The sequence below is a fragment of the Pinus tabuliformis genome, chromosome 6 (assembly GCF_031772625.1).
Source record: "Pinus tabuliformis cultivar Carrire ecotype Pingquan chromosome 6, CPIR1, whole genome shotgun sequence".
Lineage (NCBI taxonomy): Eukaryota > Viridiplantae > Streptophyta > Pinopsida > Pinales > Pinaceae > Pinus > Pinus tabuliformis.
Genome location: NC_142292.1, coordinates 35,157,185 through 35,172,875, shown reverse-complemented (window position 1 = coordinate 35,172,875; position 15,691 = coordinate 35,157,185). Strand labels below are relative to the sequence as shown.

The following is a 15,691-nucleotide window of genomic DNA, read 5'->3' as shown; positions in this document are numbered from 1 at the left end:
TTAACAAAACATGAAAAACATGAGGTGTCATGATTGACACAACAAAATATCTCCAATGTCGATTCCTCTATTTTCCTCTGATCAGGCCACGCCTCCGCCCTTTATATTCCTCGATGGTTGTCGACCAATTCACTTATATCTTTCTCCCTTTAACTACTTGAATCTCCCCTTTTTGGAGCTAGACATGATCAAGTGTGGTGGTGTTAGAGGCATTATGAAACTTAGTTGTTGACTCATCCATCCTTTATTACCTTTGTGCTACACTATCGGGGCCCAATACATCCTGTAACATTACCATAGTGCAACTTCGGAGTTGCAACACATCGTAACTTTATTTAAAATGACATTATGAAAACACAAAATTCTGATGCCTTTAGCCCCCCTTATAATTAACCCCTTTTTGTTTATACACCATAGGACCACTTCCTGTTTGTTGGAAATAATACTAAGAGGGGGGGTGAATCAGTATTATCTAATTCTTTTAATAAATCTTCTTTATTTGTTCTTTGAATTATTTTTGCATGTTAGTACCATAAAATAATGAGCATGAACAAAGAAAACAGATAGTCACACCAAAGAACACAAGATGTAAGGTGGAAACCCAATGTGGGTGAAAACCACCTGCTGCAATATGTCTCTATCTTCTTTCAAATTAGAAACTCCTTTTACAATGGTTTTGTACTGGTGTAGTCCTTTACCAGTACACAGGCTGCAACCTGCAGAGAGCTACAACTCTCTCTCGTTTTCCAGTCTCTCCTGGAAGGGAGCTACAACCCCCTACTTCTTTTCTTACAAGGACCACTTTTCATAAATTTTCAAACTGGATCCATAAGCATCAAATGATCATAAAGTATAAGAAAATCACCCAGTCAACTGTAGTAACCAGATCAACAATAATAGAACCAAACCCAGAACACAGCAATGATAAACAAAGATCTTAAGAGCAGTAAGCACCTTGTTCAACTGCTCGCCTGCTTACGTAAGCACCCTGCTCAACTGCTTGCCTGCTTACAGTAAGCACCCTGCTCAACTGCTTGCCTGCTTACAGTACGCACCCTGCTCAACTGCTTGCCTGCTTACAGTACGCACCCTGCTCAACTGTTCGCCTGCGTACCTCGCTCTGAGTTCATTGAACTGCCTGCGGACCTCCGCACTTGCAACCCTTCTGTGTCTGCGTACCGGTGCACCTGAAACCCTTCTATGCCTGCATACCGGCGCACCTGAAACCCTTCTGTGCCTGCGTACCGGCGCACCTGAAACCCTTCTGTGTCTGCGTACCGGCGCACCTGAAACCCTTCTGTGCATGCGTACCGGCGCACCTGAAACGCTTCGTTCCTGCGTATGCACGCACTTTTCTTTCACTGTACCTGCGTACCTTCGGGCATAGATGATTTAAAGACTTCAGAAATAACCCAGACAGTCAAATCTACAGATCTGAACATGTGCCGAAGAGATCTCAGTCTATCAATAGATTCGCCTTATTTAGATCTAGACCAGATCTAGCCCTCATAAGATATTCAACCCAAAACATGCTCAAGCCAAATGATCTCCTTTGCTTTATATAGGAAAGCTCTTCCTTAAAACATGGATCAATACCACGAGCCAACACCATAATAACCCAATACCGTCGGCTAAATACCAAGAGTAAAACATAAGAAAACCCCACATGTGAATTTCTTTGCCTTGAAATGTGTGCACTGGGGGTACGCACCTCCTGAATGGGATAACTGCGGGTATGTACGCACTTTATGTAACACTGACCTGCGTGTACGCACCTTATGTAAGGTGTACCTGCGTACCCCTTATTTTCTTCAATATTTGATAGCTGATCATCAATCTCTGCTGCTGACTTGAAGTACTGTGATCTATCACCTGAATGGGTTGCCATCAAGGACAACACTTTAGCCATAATGCCAACAATCTCCCCCTTTGGACTTGATGGCAACCTCAAAACTTCAGCTTCATTCTCCCCCTTTGACATCAAGGGCAAAGGGTTATGCTCCCCCTAAGAACATGCTCCCCCTGAATATGAACCAGATCTGCAACGAAGAACCATAATCCACCATAAAAGAGATAGATACATATTGCAGCTACTTCCAAGATCTCCTTTTGCACATCCTCCATAATGCCAACAATGCATTATATGCTCCCCCTGAACCTGTACCATCAATCAGAAGAGGTTCAGCAATAAGATGATGCATCAACAACCCCCAGCTTTTGCCTGAGGTATTCAAAAGTGTCCCTGGGCAATGGTTTGGTGAGAATATCAGCAACTTGTTCCTTAGAAGGAACATACTCCAACTTGACCTTCTGTTCAAGCACTTGTTCCCGAAGAAAATGATACTTGATTGGTATGTGTTTGGTTTTTGAATGCATAACCGGATTCTTTGAGATGCTGATTGCACTTGTGTTATCACATAAGATGGGGATAGGTGGTGTACAAGTGATTTGAAAATCCTGCAAAGTCTACATCATCCAAAGGAGTTGGGTGCAACAAGATGCAGCAACAACATATTCCGCTTCAGCTGTAGACAAGGCAATCGAACTCTGTTTCTTGTTGAACCAAGATACCAGTCTGGAACCCATAAAGAACGCACCACCACTTGTGCTTTTCCTGTCATCCACGCTTCCGGCCCAATCTGCATCTGTATAAGCATGAAGTGTAAGATCTGTATCTCTAGGATACCATAAGCCATAATTTTGAGTCCCTTGAAGATATTTGAAAATTCTCTTCACTGCCTGAAGATGAGTCTCCTTCGGATTTGCCTGAAATCTTCCAACTATTCCAACTGCATGCATGATGTCCGGTCGGGTACCTGTCAAATAAAGTAAACTTCCAATCATAGATCTGTAGGTTGGTTGATGTACTGCTGCAGATTCATCATTTGCACTGAGGCTACATCCTGTGACCATGGGTGTACGTACTGGTTTTGCATCTTCCATACCACATTTCTTCAAAATCTGTTTGAGATACTTGGTTTGAGATAAAAAGATTCCTCCTTCTTTTTGTTGGATTTGCAAACCAAGGAAATATGTCAGTTCTCCTAGCAAGGACATTTCAAATTCTTTCTGCATGACCGAGGCAAAACTTTGACTCATAGCTTCTTCATTGCTCCCAAAAATAATGTCATCTACATACACAACAAGTATTAGCAATTTTTCATTTTCAACTTTTATATAAAGATTGCTATCTGCTGATCCTTTTGAAAAACCTTGTTGATGAAGATATTTATCCAAACGATAGTACCAAGCCCTTGGAGCTTGTTTGAGACCATAGAGGGCCTTTTTCAATCTGCATACAAGATTTGGATCATTTCCAAGAATGAACCCATCTGGCTGTTCAATGTATACTTCTTCTTCCAAGTCTCCATTCAGAAAGGTTGATTTCACGTCCATTTGAAATACTTTGAAGTTTTGAAAACTTGAGAGAGCAAGGAACATTCGGATGGCCTCAAGTCTTGCAACAGGAGCAAAGGTTTCTTCAAATTCTATTCCTTCTTGCTGCGCATACCCTTTACAAACAAGTCTGGCTTTGTTTCTAATTACTTCTCCATTTTCATTCAATTTATTTTTGAAGACCCATTTTGTTCCGATAACATTCTTATCCTTTGGTCTAGGAACCAGATCCCAAGTGTTGTTCTTTTCGATCTGCTCAAGTTCTTCATCCATTGCTTTCACCCAACATTCATCTTCGCATGCCTCTTTCACATTTTGTGGTTCAGTAGAGGAGAGTAATGCCAAATAGCTTGAAGCTTCTGCAACTGTTCTTCTTGTTTGTACACCTGCTTCTTTCTGCCCCATAATCTGAGATTCTGGATGATTCTTCTGAACATATCTGGATGGAGTCTTTTCTTCTATTCTTGTTTTCTCCTCTGGTTCTTCTTGAGGTTCTTCTTCTTCATCATTCTGTTGTTGGGGGTAGCCTTCATCTTCTTCGATGTCTTCATGATGTACTTGCCTAGGAATGTATCCCTTCTCATCAACCACTACATCAATACTGTCAACAATTCTGCCAAGTCTTTTATTGTAGCATTTGTATGTTTTGCTATGTGGAGAGTAACCAAGAAGAATGCCTTCATCTGCTCTAGGTTCAAGTTTGCCAAGCTGCTCATCAGTATTCTTGATATAGCATTTGCTCCCAAAGATTTTGAAGTGCTTTACCGAAGGAGTCCTACCACTCCAGAGCTCATGAGGAGTTTGAGTGTTGTTCACCCGGACATTTGTTTTGTTGAGAATAACAACTGCAGCATGTGCAGCTTCACCCCAGAAAGTTGCGGGAGTTCCTGACTCATCAAGCATAGCACGAGCCATTTGCTGGACTGTTCTGTTCATTCTTTCCACAACTCCATTTTGCTGAGGAGTTCTTACTGTGGAGAATTCTCTTCTTATCCCGTGTTCTTCACAGAAATCGAAAAATTCATTTGAAGTAAATTCCCCACCTCTGTCGGATCTGAGGCACTTAATTTTGTGACCTGATTCATTTTCAACCAAGGCTTTGAAGGATTTGAATTTTTCGAATGCTTCATCTTTGTGCTTCATAAGCCCTAACCAGACAAACCTGGAGAAATCGTCAATGAATAATATCAAGTATTCTTCTCCTCGAGGTGTTCTTTTCCTGAAAGGACCGCATGTATCTGTATGTACTAGCTCAAGAGGCATGCTAGCTGATCCTTCTTTCTCTGGAAAGTTAGTTCTGGTTTGTTTTCCAAACTGACATGATTTGCATATGGTGTTGTCAGGAATTTTGATATCTGGAAGATCGCGAACTGCCTGATATTTGCATGCTTTCCTTATTTGTAAAAAGCTTAGATGTCCCAACCTCCGATGCCATAACCAGTGCTCATCATCCTTGCTCAGATAGCATTGTTGTTGTCCTTCTTCAAATATGTACAGATTATTTGGAGTTCTTTTGCCTTTGATCACTGTTTTACCTGTATCAAGATCACGAACAAGACATCCATTTGATCTGAATATAACCTCGGTTCTTTGATCACACATCTGGCTGACACTTAGAAGATTATGCTTCAATCCATCAACATACAAAACATTTCCAGCCTTGACCTTTTCTTTTAACTGAGCAATGCCTTTTCCTTTTATAGTTGCAGGAGTATCATTTCCAAAAGAGACTTTCTTTCCTTTTTCTAGAGCAGAATATGACTCAAGTTTTTCTTTATCACCTGTCATATGCTTCGAACATCCACTGTCAATGTAGCATAGATTTTCCTGTCCCTCTGCATAAAAAGCTATCCCACATCTTTCTGTTTGTGGTTCCTTTATTCTCCATGTTTTGGTGCTTGAGGCTTGTTCCTTTTTCTGCTGAAACCTGCTCCTGCATTCAGAGTCTTCATGACCAAAGTTATTGCAAATAGAACATTCAACTTCATTTTCAAGAACCGAAAAGTTGTTATAGGTCCTTTTTGTAATCTCGGTCATACTTCTTTGTTTTTGAGCTTCCCTAGTCATGATCGTTTTATATGCAACACATTGAGCTGCTTTGTGACCAAAGTTATGGCAAGAAAAGCATTGTCCATTGAAGAAACTTCTGCGGTTATCGAATCTACTAGCCAATTGATTGTAATTTCTATTGTCATCTATTCTTGAACCAAATTGAGAAGATTTTACCTGTGGCTGGTTGTAGCTTTTGTTCACTCTTAAGATGGATTGCCCCTGATAGTTTCTGTTTGTAATTCGTCCCTGCTTTACCTGATGATCTTCATTGTGCTTTTGCTCATTTCTTCTTGCTGCATCAAGATAACTTTTTGAGGTGGATGCTTGAGAAGTTTCTCCATTATAGCCCAGACTTGTCTTGTTTAGTGGAGACCACTGCACATTGATAATCTCATCCAAAGTTTCAGATCCTTTGACAAACTTGAGATTAATAGCTTTTGTTTTCTCAATCTCTTTTCTAAGACCAACAATTTCACCTTCTAATTTTTCAAGATGTTTTTCCTTTTCATCAATTTGATGATCATGTTCTTTTCTTCTATACATCTCTTGAGTTTAGTAATTTCATCATAAAGGTTATCCACATCTATAGCATCCATATAATCATCATCTTCAAATGCCATTAACAACTTATATCCATTACCTTGTTCATCTTCATTACTGTTTGATAGACCATCACTATCTTCATGAGTGTAGTAGCTTTTCTTATTTGCATTCTGTTTCTTGTTCCATCTAGCAGGTTCCTTTCCTTTATCCTTATAAGGACATTTTGCAGCATAATGACCTACTCTTCCACAAGCAAAGAATTTAAAAGGTAACTTACCTCTGAACCTTCCAGAACCCCTTTGAAGATTTCTGACAAAATTTTATTCTTCTTCCTCTTCTTCTGGGACGTGACTCGCTTCATAATAATCTCCTTTGCCTGATGCCTTGAAAGCAACTTCTCTTCTGTCTGATGGACCTCCCTTTCTCATTTCATAAGCAGTTAGAATTCCATGTAGCTGAGACATAGTAAGAATTCGTAGATTTTCCTTTTCTTCTATTGCAGATACTTTAGATTCAAACTTGGGGGACAATGATCTTAGAACCTTTTCAACCACAATAGCCTCTTTTATTTCTTCACCCAAATTTTTCATACAGTTAACAACCTCATCTACCCAAAGAAAATAGTTAGCCACACTTTCATCATTATACATTTTGAGAGTCTCATACTGAATTCTGAGAGTTTGAAGTTTAGCACGCTTTACCTGTTCATCTCCTTCATAGCTCGTGACAATTTTGTCCCATATCTCTTTTGCGGATTTATAGTGCATTGCCTTCATGAATTCTGATTGAGATATACATCCTAATAGAGTACTGACTGCTTTTGCATTTGTTTCATACTTCTTTTTCTCGGCTGCATCTGTAGGAGTAGCTGAAGGAAAAGCGTAGCCTGTCTCTACGATGTCCCAAACTTCTGTACCAAGAGATTGAAGATAGGCAGTAACTCTTACCTTCCAATAATTGAAGTTTGTCCCATCAAAAACCGGTGGCCTGATTGATGCTTCTCTCTCGTAGTTGCTCATGATGAACGATCTACCTTCAAGCGATCAAGCTTCTCTGAAGGACCTGCTCTGATACCAATTGTTGGAAATAATACTGAGAGGGGGGTGAATCAGTATTATCTAATTCTTTTAATAAATCTTCTTTATTTGTTCTTTGAATTATTTTTGCATGTCAGTACCATAAAATAATGAGCATGAACAAAGAAAACAGATAGTCACACCAAAGAACACAAGATGTAAGGTGGAAACCCAATGTGGGTGAAAACCACCTACTGCAATATGTCTCTATCTTCTTTCAAATTAGAAACTCCTTTTACAATGGTTTTGTACTGGTGTAGTCCTTTACCAGTACACAGGCTGCAACCTGCAGAGAGCTACAACTCTCTCTCGTTTTCCAGTCTCTCCTGGAAGGGAGCTACAACCCCCTACTTCTTTTCTTACAAGGACCACTTTTCATAAATTTTCAAACTGGATCCATAAGCATCAAATGATCATAAAGTATAAGAAAATCACCCAGTCAACTGTAGTAACCAGATCAACAATAATAGAACCAAACCCAGAACACAGCAATGATAAACAAAGATCTTAAGAGAAGTAAGCACCCTGTTCAACTGCTCGCCTGCTTACGTAAGCACCCTGCTCAACTGCTTGCCTGCTTACAGTAAGCACCCTGCTCAACTGCTTGCCTGCTTACAGTACGCACCCTGCTCAACTGCTTGCCTGCTTACAGTACGCACCCTGCTCAACTGTTCGCCTGCGTACCTCGCTCTGAGTTCATTGAACTGCCTGCGGACCTCCGCACCTGCAACCCTTCTGTGCCTGCGTACCGGTGCACCTGAAACCCTTCTATGCCTGCATACCGGCGCACCTGAAACCCTTCTGTGCCTGCGTACCGGCGCACCTGAAACCCTTCTGTGTCTGCGTACCGGCGCACCTGAAACCCTTCTGTGCCTGCGTACCGGCGCACCTGAAACGCTTCGTTCCTGCGTATGCACGCACTTTTCTTTCACTGTACCTGCGTACCTTCGGGCATAGATGATTTAAAGACTTCAGAAATAACCCAGACAGTCAAATCTACAGATCTGAACATGCGCCAAAGAGATCTCAGTCTATCAATAGATTCGCCTTATTTAGATCTAGACCAGATCTAGCCCTCATAAGATATTCAACCCAAAACATGCTCAAGCCAAATGATCTCCTTTGCTTTATATAGGAAAGCTCTTCCTTAAAACATGGATCAATACCACGAGCCGACACCATAATAACCCAATACCGTCGGCTAAATACCAAGAGTAAAACATAAGAAAACCCCACATGTGAATTTCTTTGCCTTGAAATGTGTGCACTGGGGGTACGCACCTCCTGAATGGGATAACTGCGGGTATGTACGCACTTTATGTAACACTGACCTGCGTGTACGCACCTTATGTAAGGTGTACCTGCGTACCCCTTATTTTCTTCAATATTTGATAGCTGATCATCAATCTCTACTGCTGACTTGAAGTACTGTGATCTATCACCTGAATGGGTTGCCATCAAGGACAACACTTTAGCCATAATGCCAACACTGTTACCACTGGTATAACACTTAGGTGTTGTAGTATCATAGCCTTCATCCATTGTAACTCTATTTAAAAGAAACATTACAAAACCATGAATTTCTGATGTCTTTAGCTCTTTTTTCTTGGCCACCCTATCACATTTCTACCATAAAACTCAGTGTCATAACTAGCGTCTTAGCGATTAGGTGTTGAAGCCTTTAGAACCTTGTTTGGGGTCTATCTCTTAATTTTATCCTCTCTTGCCCTTGGTTCTTTTGAATCCCTTTGGCCAAGTGCCTCTCCATGTCAGAGCTCCCTAGGCATCGTAACCTTTTTCAAAATTCTTTTACCATGAAGTTCCGATATCTCCATCCCTGATTAGCTCCATAGCACATTGGTGCTCGGACTTGGTCTGCGCCCTTGGTTATTTGGGTCTTCATGACCAAACAATAGTCTCATCGGAGCTCCACTCATAGCTCAGAACATTCCCATAAAACAATTAGATAGGAGTTTCAAAAACTCCAACATCTGAAACTCTAGCCTCTAAGATGACATCGTGTTGGCATCATCAACTCCATGTGGAGTTTCCTTAGTGGTGACACGTGTCACATAGATTCACCGCCACATCTCCTCTATACTTGCACATCATGCCAATGTCATTTGCCTCGTCAGCTCCTGAGGGCCAATCACCTGTTGCCATGTGTCCTTCCAAAGAAGAGAAAGGGTCCCTCGGTTCTTGGTTTTTCATGTGATTTCCTTTGTAATTCTATTCTCCCCACAACTTCGACATTTATAAAGAATTCAATTTATAAATAGTTACGGGGTTCTGACCTCTGATATTCCAAGGTCCTAAGGTTCATGCATGCTCCGAGGTTTGTCTTGCTGAGGTTCTGATATAGCTAACTTTCATACTACCTGCTCTGATATTCCCAGCTCCGACATTCCAATATTGGGTCCTTTTTAAATGAAACATTTATGCCCCTCTGTTTTGACCTTTAGTATCCCAATATGCCTTCTGCTTCGAGATTTCGATATCAGGTCCTGATGGTCGGCCTTCCTTTTGTATTTTGGACTTAGGCTATCCCTTTTGGCTTTCCATTTGGACACCATTTAACACAATTATAAAAAAATATAACAAGGGACAACATCAGCTCCAATTGGGGACAATGTATTGCAAGCAATGCATTGAGAACCTGTAGATTAGTGCCTCTATCTATTGGGCATGGATTCATTTTATTCAAGTACATAAAAATAAAAAATAAGAAGTAGTAAGAACTTAAAATATTACTGGCATGTATAATGGCTCACTGATATATACAGTGGTTGAAAATGGACCTCCTTAATTCTGAAAATAGAGTTTGAGAAACTTCCCATCCACAGGTAGTTCAAGCACCTCACCGTCCAAATTTTCCAGTAAGAAGGTGTTGTTTCCTTTTGCTTCAGATATATTGAAAGGTCCAAACCACAAGGGATCAAACTTCCCATGTTTTCCCTTTTCCTCTCTCCTAACATCCCATCTGAGCACCAAATCTCCTGGCTGTAAGGATTTGTCCCTTGCCTTTTCGTCAAAAAGAGCCTTCATCTTGTCCTGATATTTAATCAAATTTTGATTTACCTCCCCTCTGGTTTCTTGAAGTTCTACCAGCTGATTTATTCTCCTAGTCAGAGAATTTGGCTCCTCCTCAACATCCTGTATAATTTTAGCCACTAGCATGGCTAGTTGGGTAGGGAAAATTGTAGCCTTTCCATATACCAACTCAAAAGGAGACTTCCCAGTTGACCTCTTGGTAGTGACTCTGTTGGCCCATAGAGAAAACTTCAATTGTGAGTCCCAGTTTTTCTGATTTTTTGATATGGTCTTTTTCAGAATCCTCACTAGAGTTTTATTTGAAGATTCAACTAGTCCATTCCCCCCACGGATAGTAGGTGGTGGAGTGCCCCATGATGATGTTGTACTTTTGGCAGAAACTAAGAAACTTGGCTGACTTAAACACATGAGCATTGTCAGTGATAATCTTCCTTGGACAACCAAATCTAGAAAGGATATTCTCCTCCATAAACTTAATGACCATTGCATCAATTTCATTTATGTCTGGGATGGCCTCCACCCATTTTGTGAAGTAATCAATGGTTGTAAGTATCCATATATGTTGACCACTTGATGGTAGGTGTATTTCTCCAATGAATTATAGCCCCCATTGTTTGAAGGGCTCCTCCACAAAAATAGGGATAAAAGGGAGGGGTGCCAACTTCTACTTCTCTACAAAAATATAACATTTCTCACATGCCCAAACATATGTATGCACCTCAACAAATAGTTTGGGGCAATAGAAACCAACTTTGAGGATTTTATGGGTTGTGGCTCTCCATTTGTAATGTCCCCCACAAACACAGTTGTGGAATTCATCAATCACCTTGTGAATCTCCTCTTCTACCAGGCATAATAGCAAAATCCCCACTGGGTCCTTCCAATACAACTGGCCATTTGAGATAACAAACTTCTGAGCTTGTAGCCTCAAGGCCCTGTATTTAACTTTTTCAAAATTCAATGGGAATTTCAAAAAAAGTAAATAATGGACCAGATACTTATACCACTGTGAGACAAGGTACTTCATTTGAATTCTCTATGTTGAGATCTTAATATTATTTTGTTCCTCTTCTCCTCCACTTTCTCCTTCCTTATTTGTTAGTAAGTTTATGCCCAAGGCCTGGCAATTAGCCTCAAACAATATTTTAGCTAATCCCTGCCCCTTGATCAACTTAGTGGGTTTGATATCCATGTCATATTCTTGAATCTTGGCAATCCACTTGCCCCTCTTACCTTCACTGTCACCCTACACAAGAATGTCTTTCACAATTGGTATTGGAACATACGTTATTATATTTTACTACAAGATGTAAATTCGGAAAGCCTTTAGAGCTTTGACCAAGGCATAGACCTATTTCTCTAAGATATTGTACTTTATCTCTACCTCTCGCAACACCTGGCTGAAAAACACAATTGGTTGTTCCTACCCTTCACTATTTTTTTGCAATAATACAACTACCACCATGTTAGGAGAGGCAAAAGAGAAAATGAGGAATGATCTATGATAATATGGGCTAGCTAAGACTAGAGTTTCTACAAAATCTTTTTTAATTCTAGAGAATGACTCTCGGGCTTCTATATTCCACTTGAATTCCCTATCTTTCTTCAACATTTCTGTGATTTCTTTGACAATTTCAGCATAGTTTGGTATAAATATTCTTAAAAATTAATTCTGCCCAAGAAAACCTGAATTTATTTTCTATTCCTTGGTAATGGAATATTATTAATAGCCTCCACCCTTTTGGGATCAATATTTACTCCTTCCTTTGCCACAATGTGGCCCAATAGCTTCCCTTCACTTAAAGCAAACTGTGATTTCTTGGGGTTTAAGGATAGACCATACCTTTTGCATTTTTCAAAAGTGAGTTGCAAGTGCTTGCAATGATCTTCATCTAATTTAGAGAAAACAGTAATGTCATCCAAGTAAATCTCTACGAATTTATCCCGCTCTCCAATAAATTCTATATACACCGCTCTCTGGAAAGTAGCTCCAGCGTTTATGAGGCTGAAAGGCATTCTGGCATACATAAATATTCCCCATGGTGTAGTAAAAGATGTTTTCTTCTGATCCTCAGGGTGTACAATGACTTGGTTGTATCCATAGAAACTATCCATCATGGAAATTCAGGTGGACCCTACCACTTTTTGTAGAATGTAATCCATTTTAGGCAAAGGATAGTTATCTTTCAGCGAGGCCTTATTCAAATTTCTGAAATCTACACATAGCCTTATTTCCCCATTCTTCTTCTTGACTGGGACTAAATTTTCTACCCAGTCTGAGTACCTCAAAGGAAAAATTATCTTTGCCTGTAACAATTTCTTCACCTCCTTTTTCAATTGATGGGAGCAATAAAGGATTAATCTACCTGAGCTTCTTATATGGCTTCACTCCAGTTTTTAAAGGAATTTTGTGTTGTATGATAGAGGTGTCAAAAGTCTTTAAATCCTCATATGACCAAGCAAACACATCCACGTACTCTTTGAAAAGGTCAAGGTATCTTTGTTTGTATTCTTTAGGAACTCCTTTAGCTAGCTTGATGACTATAGGGTCTTCTTCTGTGCTAATATTACAATCTTCCACATCTTCCTCAAGCTCTTGCTCAGTTGGCTTAGTAGCCACATCATTTGAGTTGAAAAGCATTTCCAATGGAACCAACCCTCTAGGGATGGTATTCCCCTTTAGCTGCAAGATCTTGTGACCAACAATGGATTCCTCCCAACTGACTTGTTGTTCACATGTCATCTCCTCATCTTCCTAATCAGTCATCGAGTTTGATAATTCCCCAACAACCTCCATGAAGCACTTGATCTGTTATTCATCCTCAAATACCTATCAATAATTCACATTGTCTGGTACCGATGGCCTGTACCTAACCTTGACTTCATATCTAAGTAAGGGATTTTGGGGAGGCTTAAAATTGCTAGCAGTGATGGCCAAGGATTCTTCCATCCTATTATGCTCCCTGGGCAGAAACTGAATATTGAAAGCTAAGAAAAAGTTTTCAATCAAATCCCATACTTCGTTCCTGTAGGACTTCAATCTTGGATGCTTGGTTTGACACTGATTTTTTATTTGCTTCACCACCAGCTCTAAATCCCCAAACACATTCAAGCACCCAATGTTAAGGTTTTTAGTAGCTTGCATCCCCAACAACAAAGCTTCATATTCAACAACATTATTTGTGGCTTCAAACTCCAGCTTGAAAGAGAGAGGGATCAAGTTTTCTTTATGGAGATACTAATAACACACCTGCCCCGTTTCCTTCCCTAGAATAAGCACCATCAAAATACAATTTCCATACCTTGTCATGTTCCAATGATTTTTTACTCAGCTAAACAGAACATTCCACCTAGGTATCTCCCATGATTTGATCATCCTCTTCTAATAGCAGACAAGAAAAATCCTTCTCTTTACCATACATAGGAGCATTGTTTGAACAATCTGCTTTTGTAACTATCTTCACGAATATGGATTCCCTGTATAACTGTTGCTCCTCTCCACCAAACACAAGAATGGTAGCATATGTTAAATCCAGTTTAATGGACCCCCAAATTTTCATTCCCCATGATTTGGACAAAAGCATACCAAATATTGTAGGGATGTCAGCAACTACAATGTCCATCACTACACTCTTTACTGGAATTTGAGCCAAATTGACCACTAGATCCTTGATCATACCTAGACACTTTACTCTTTTGGAATCAAAGGAGTATAGATATTTGTATGGTTTTGTTATTTGCAATCCCAACTATTCCATCATAGATAATGGCATTAAGTTGTGAGATGCTCCTGAGTCAAGCATACAATTATGTAGTAGTAAGTCATGAATTACCAAGGTGACATAGAATGGAGGAGTGGAAGGGTCCTGCTCCTCCACATGGGGTCCAAACACAACCATAGGCCTCTCTTCTTGAAGGTTAAGGCTATATTGCAAGGGTAGTGGTGGGTGAACTCATAAATTGAGACACTTGAGCTTTATACTGGGGTTGTTTCAATAATTCAGTCAAAGGGACAACTATCTTGACTTTCTCTAACTCTTTTTGGAGATTGAAAGTAGATGGATTCTTATCAATTTTAGTAGACTCAATAGGTGCTTTGTCCTCATTGCAGATTGGCTTCATTAGTGGGGGAAATTTCTCTATTTTGGAGGCTCCAAACTCATTTGGAATGGGATGGGAGGATTCTTTCTTGGTTGGTGGGACAGGGTTGAGTGGTTTCTTCCCTTTATCTACTGGCTTAGGGGAACTTGGATGAAGAGTTTCTTCATTCTGATCTTGTCCTCTAGACCTTTTCCTAGATGACCTGAGATCATATTTCCTGTGTAACTAGGCTTGCATGAAGTCAGCAAATTGCTTACAATAATTGTCTATCTCATCATCATCCAGTGGGGCCTCCAAATCATCCCCTTCTCCTTCATGGAATTCTATTTCATTTTCTCCCTCTGAGAGAGAAGAGAACTGATTTTCTTGAACTTCTATGGTTTCTTCAATATTCTCTTCAGGATCATCTTCTAGGTATAGAGGAGGCTGAATATGATCATGTTGATCCTTTCTCTCCCTTTGCAAGAGCTGCAAAGGTGGCCTCCTATATTGAGGATTAAAATTTCTGTTAGGAGCTGGCTGACTTTGTTAAGGGGGATTTTTGTTCTCCAACTCTAGTTTTACCAGTTTGTTAGACAAATTCCTTATCAACTTGTTCATCTCCTCTAACTTTTGTTCTTGAGTTTCCTTTACATGGCCTGAAGAGTTAGCTTCTTCCTTTCCTCTCCTCCTGTCACCATATTCAACTTTCCCTTTCCCTTTCCACTTTCCAGTGGAGGAAAAATTTTCTTCAACTTCTAGGGCATCTATTTGGATTTGGTCTAGAGTACGAGATTTTCTTTCTATGAGGCTAAATCCAAACTCTGGTTCAAAGGCTCCCGAAAAACCACTTTGGTAGAAACCTGTGGAGGTTTAAGATTAGCAGGAAGACGATTATATAATTTATTAAACCTCCTTATAAATTCTGAAACATCTTTATTATGATTTTTCTTAATTTTATTAAATTTTGTAATAATATAGCCATAATCCCTTTTCTCCCCCAATTTCGGCATGAAAGTGTTCTCCATCTATTCCCAAGTATTAATTGAAGCATTTGGTAGAGTCTTGAACCATTTCCTGACCTCTCCATCTAAGGACCGAACAAAGAGTCTTAGTACTACATCCGAATGTTCTACATTCAGATTCTCAGCAAATGCACAAAAAGTCTCTACATGCTTTTGGGCTGCAACATCATCCTCTCCAGTGAACCTTAGTAGGAGTTTAAGGTAATCTTGTGGCATACCATTCAGAGTTTGTGGCAAGTTGAGTGGAGCATATCTATTAAATAGAAAGCTAGGGACAACCATGTTTTGTAATGGAGGTGGTAGAAGATTTACCACAGGGCCTGGTTGAGGAGTTGTATGGATTATGTCTATATGGAGATGAGATGGGGTGCTAGCAATGTTGTGAGTGGGACTGTGGTGAAGTAAAATTATAAGTGCAGACAAAAACAAATTCCTCTAGCCCGGTAATGGGTCTAGCCACAACTAATA

At 40.0% G+C, this 15,691-nt stretch overlaps 1 protein-coding gene across 1 annotated transcript in view; it reads right to left on the bottom strand.

Moving 5' to 3' along the window:
• Positions 1–9,230, bottom strand: part of LOC149257088 (adenosylhomocysteinase-like) — a 90,081-nt gene extending 80,851 nt beyond the window's left edge. Inside the window, exon 1 of the mRNA XM_089454629.1 lies at positions 9,150–9,230. Within this exon, the coding sequence (XP_089310755.1) occupies positions 9,150–9,230 (81 nt within the window). The remainder of the gene's footprint in view (positions 1–9,149) is intronic.
• Positions 9,231–15,691: the final 6,461 nt, after the last annotated feature.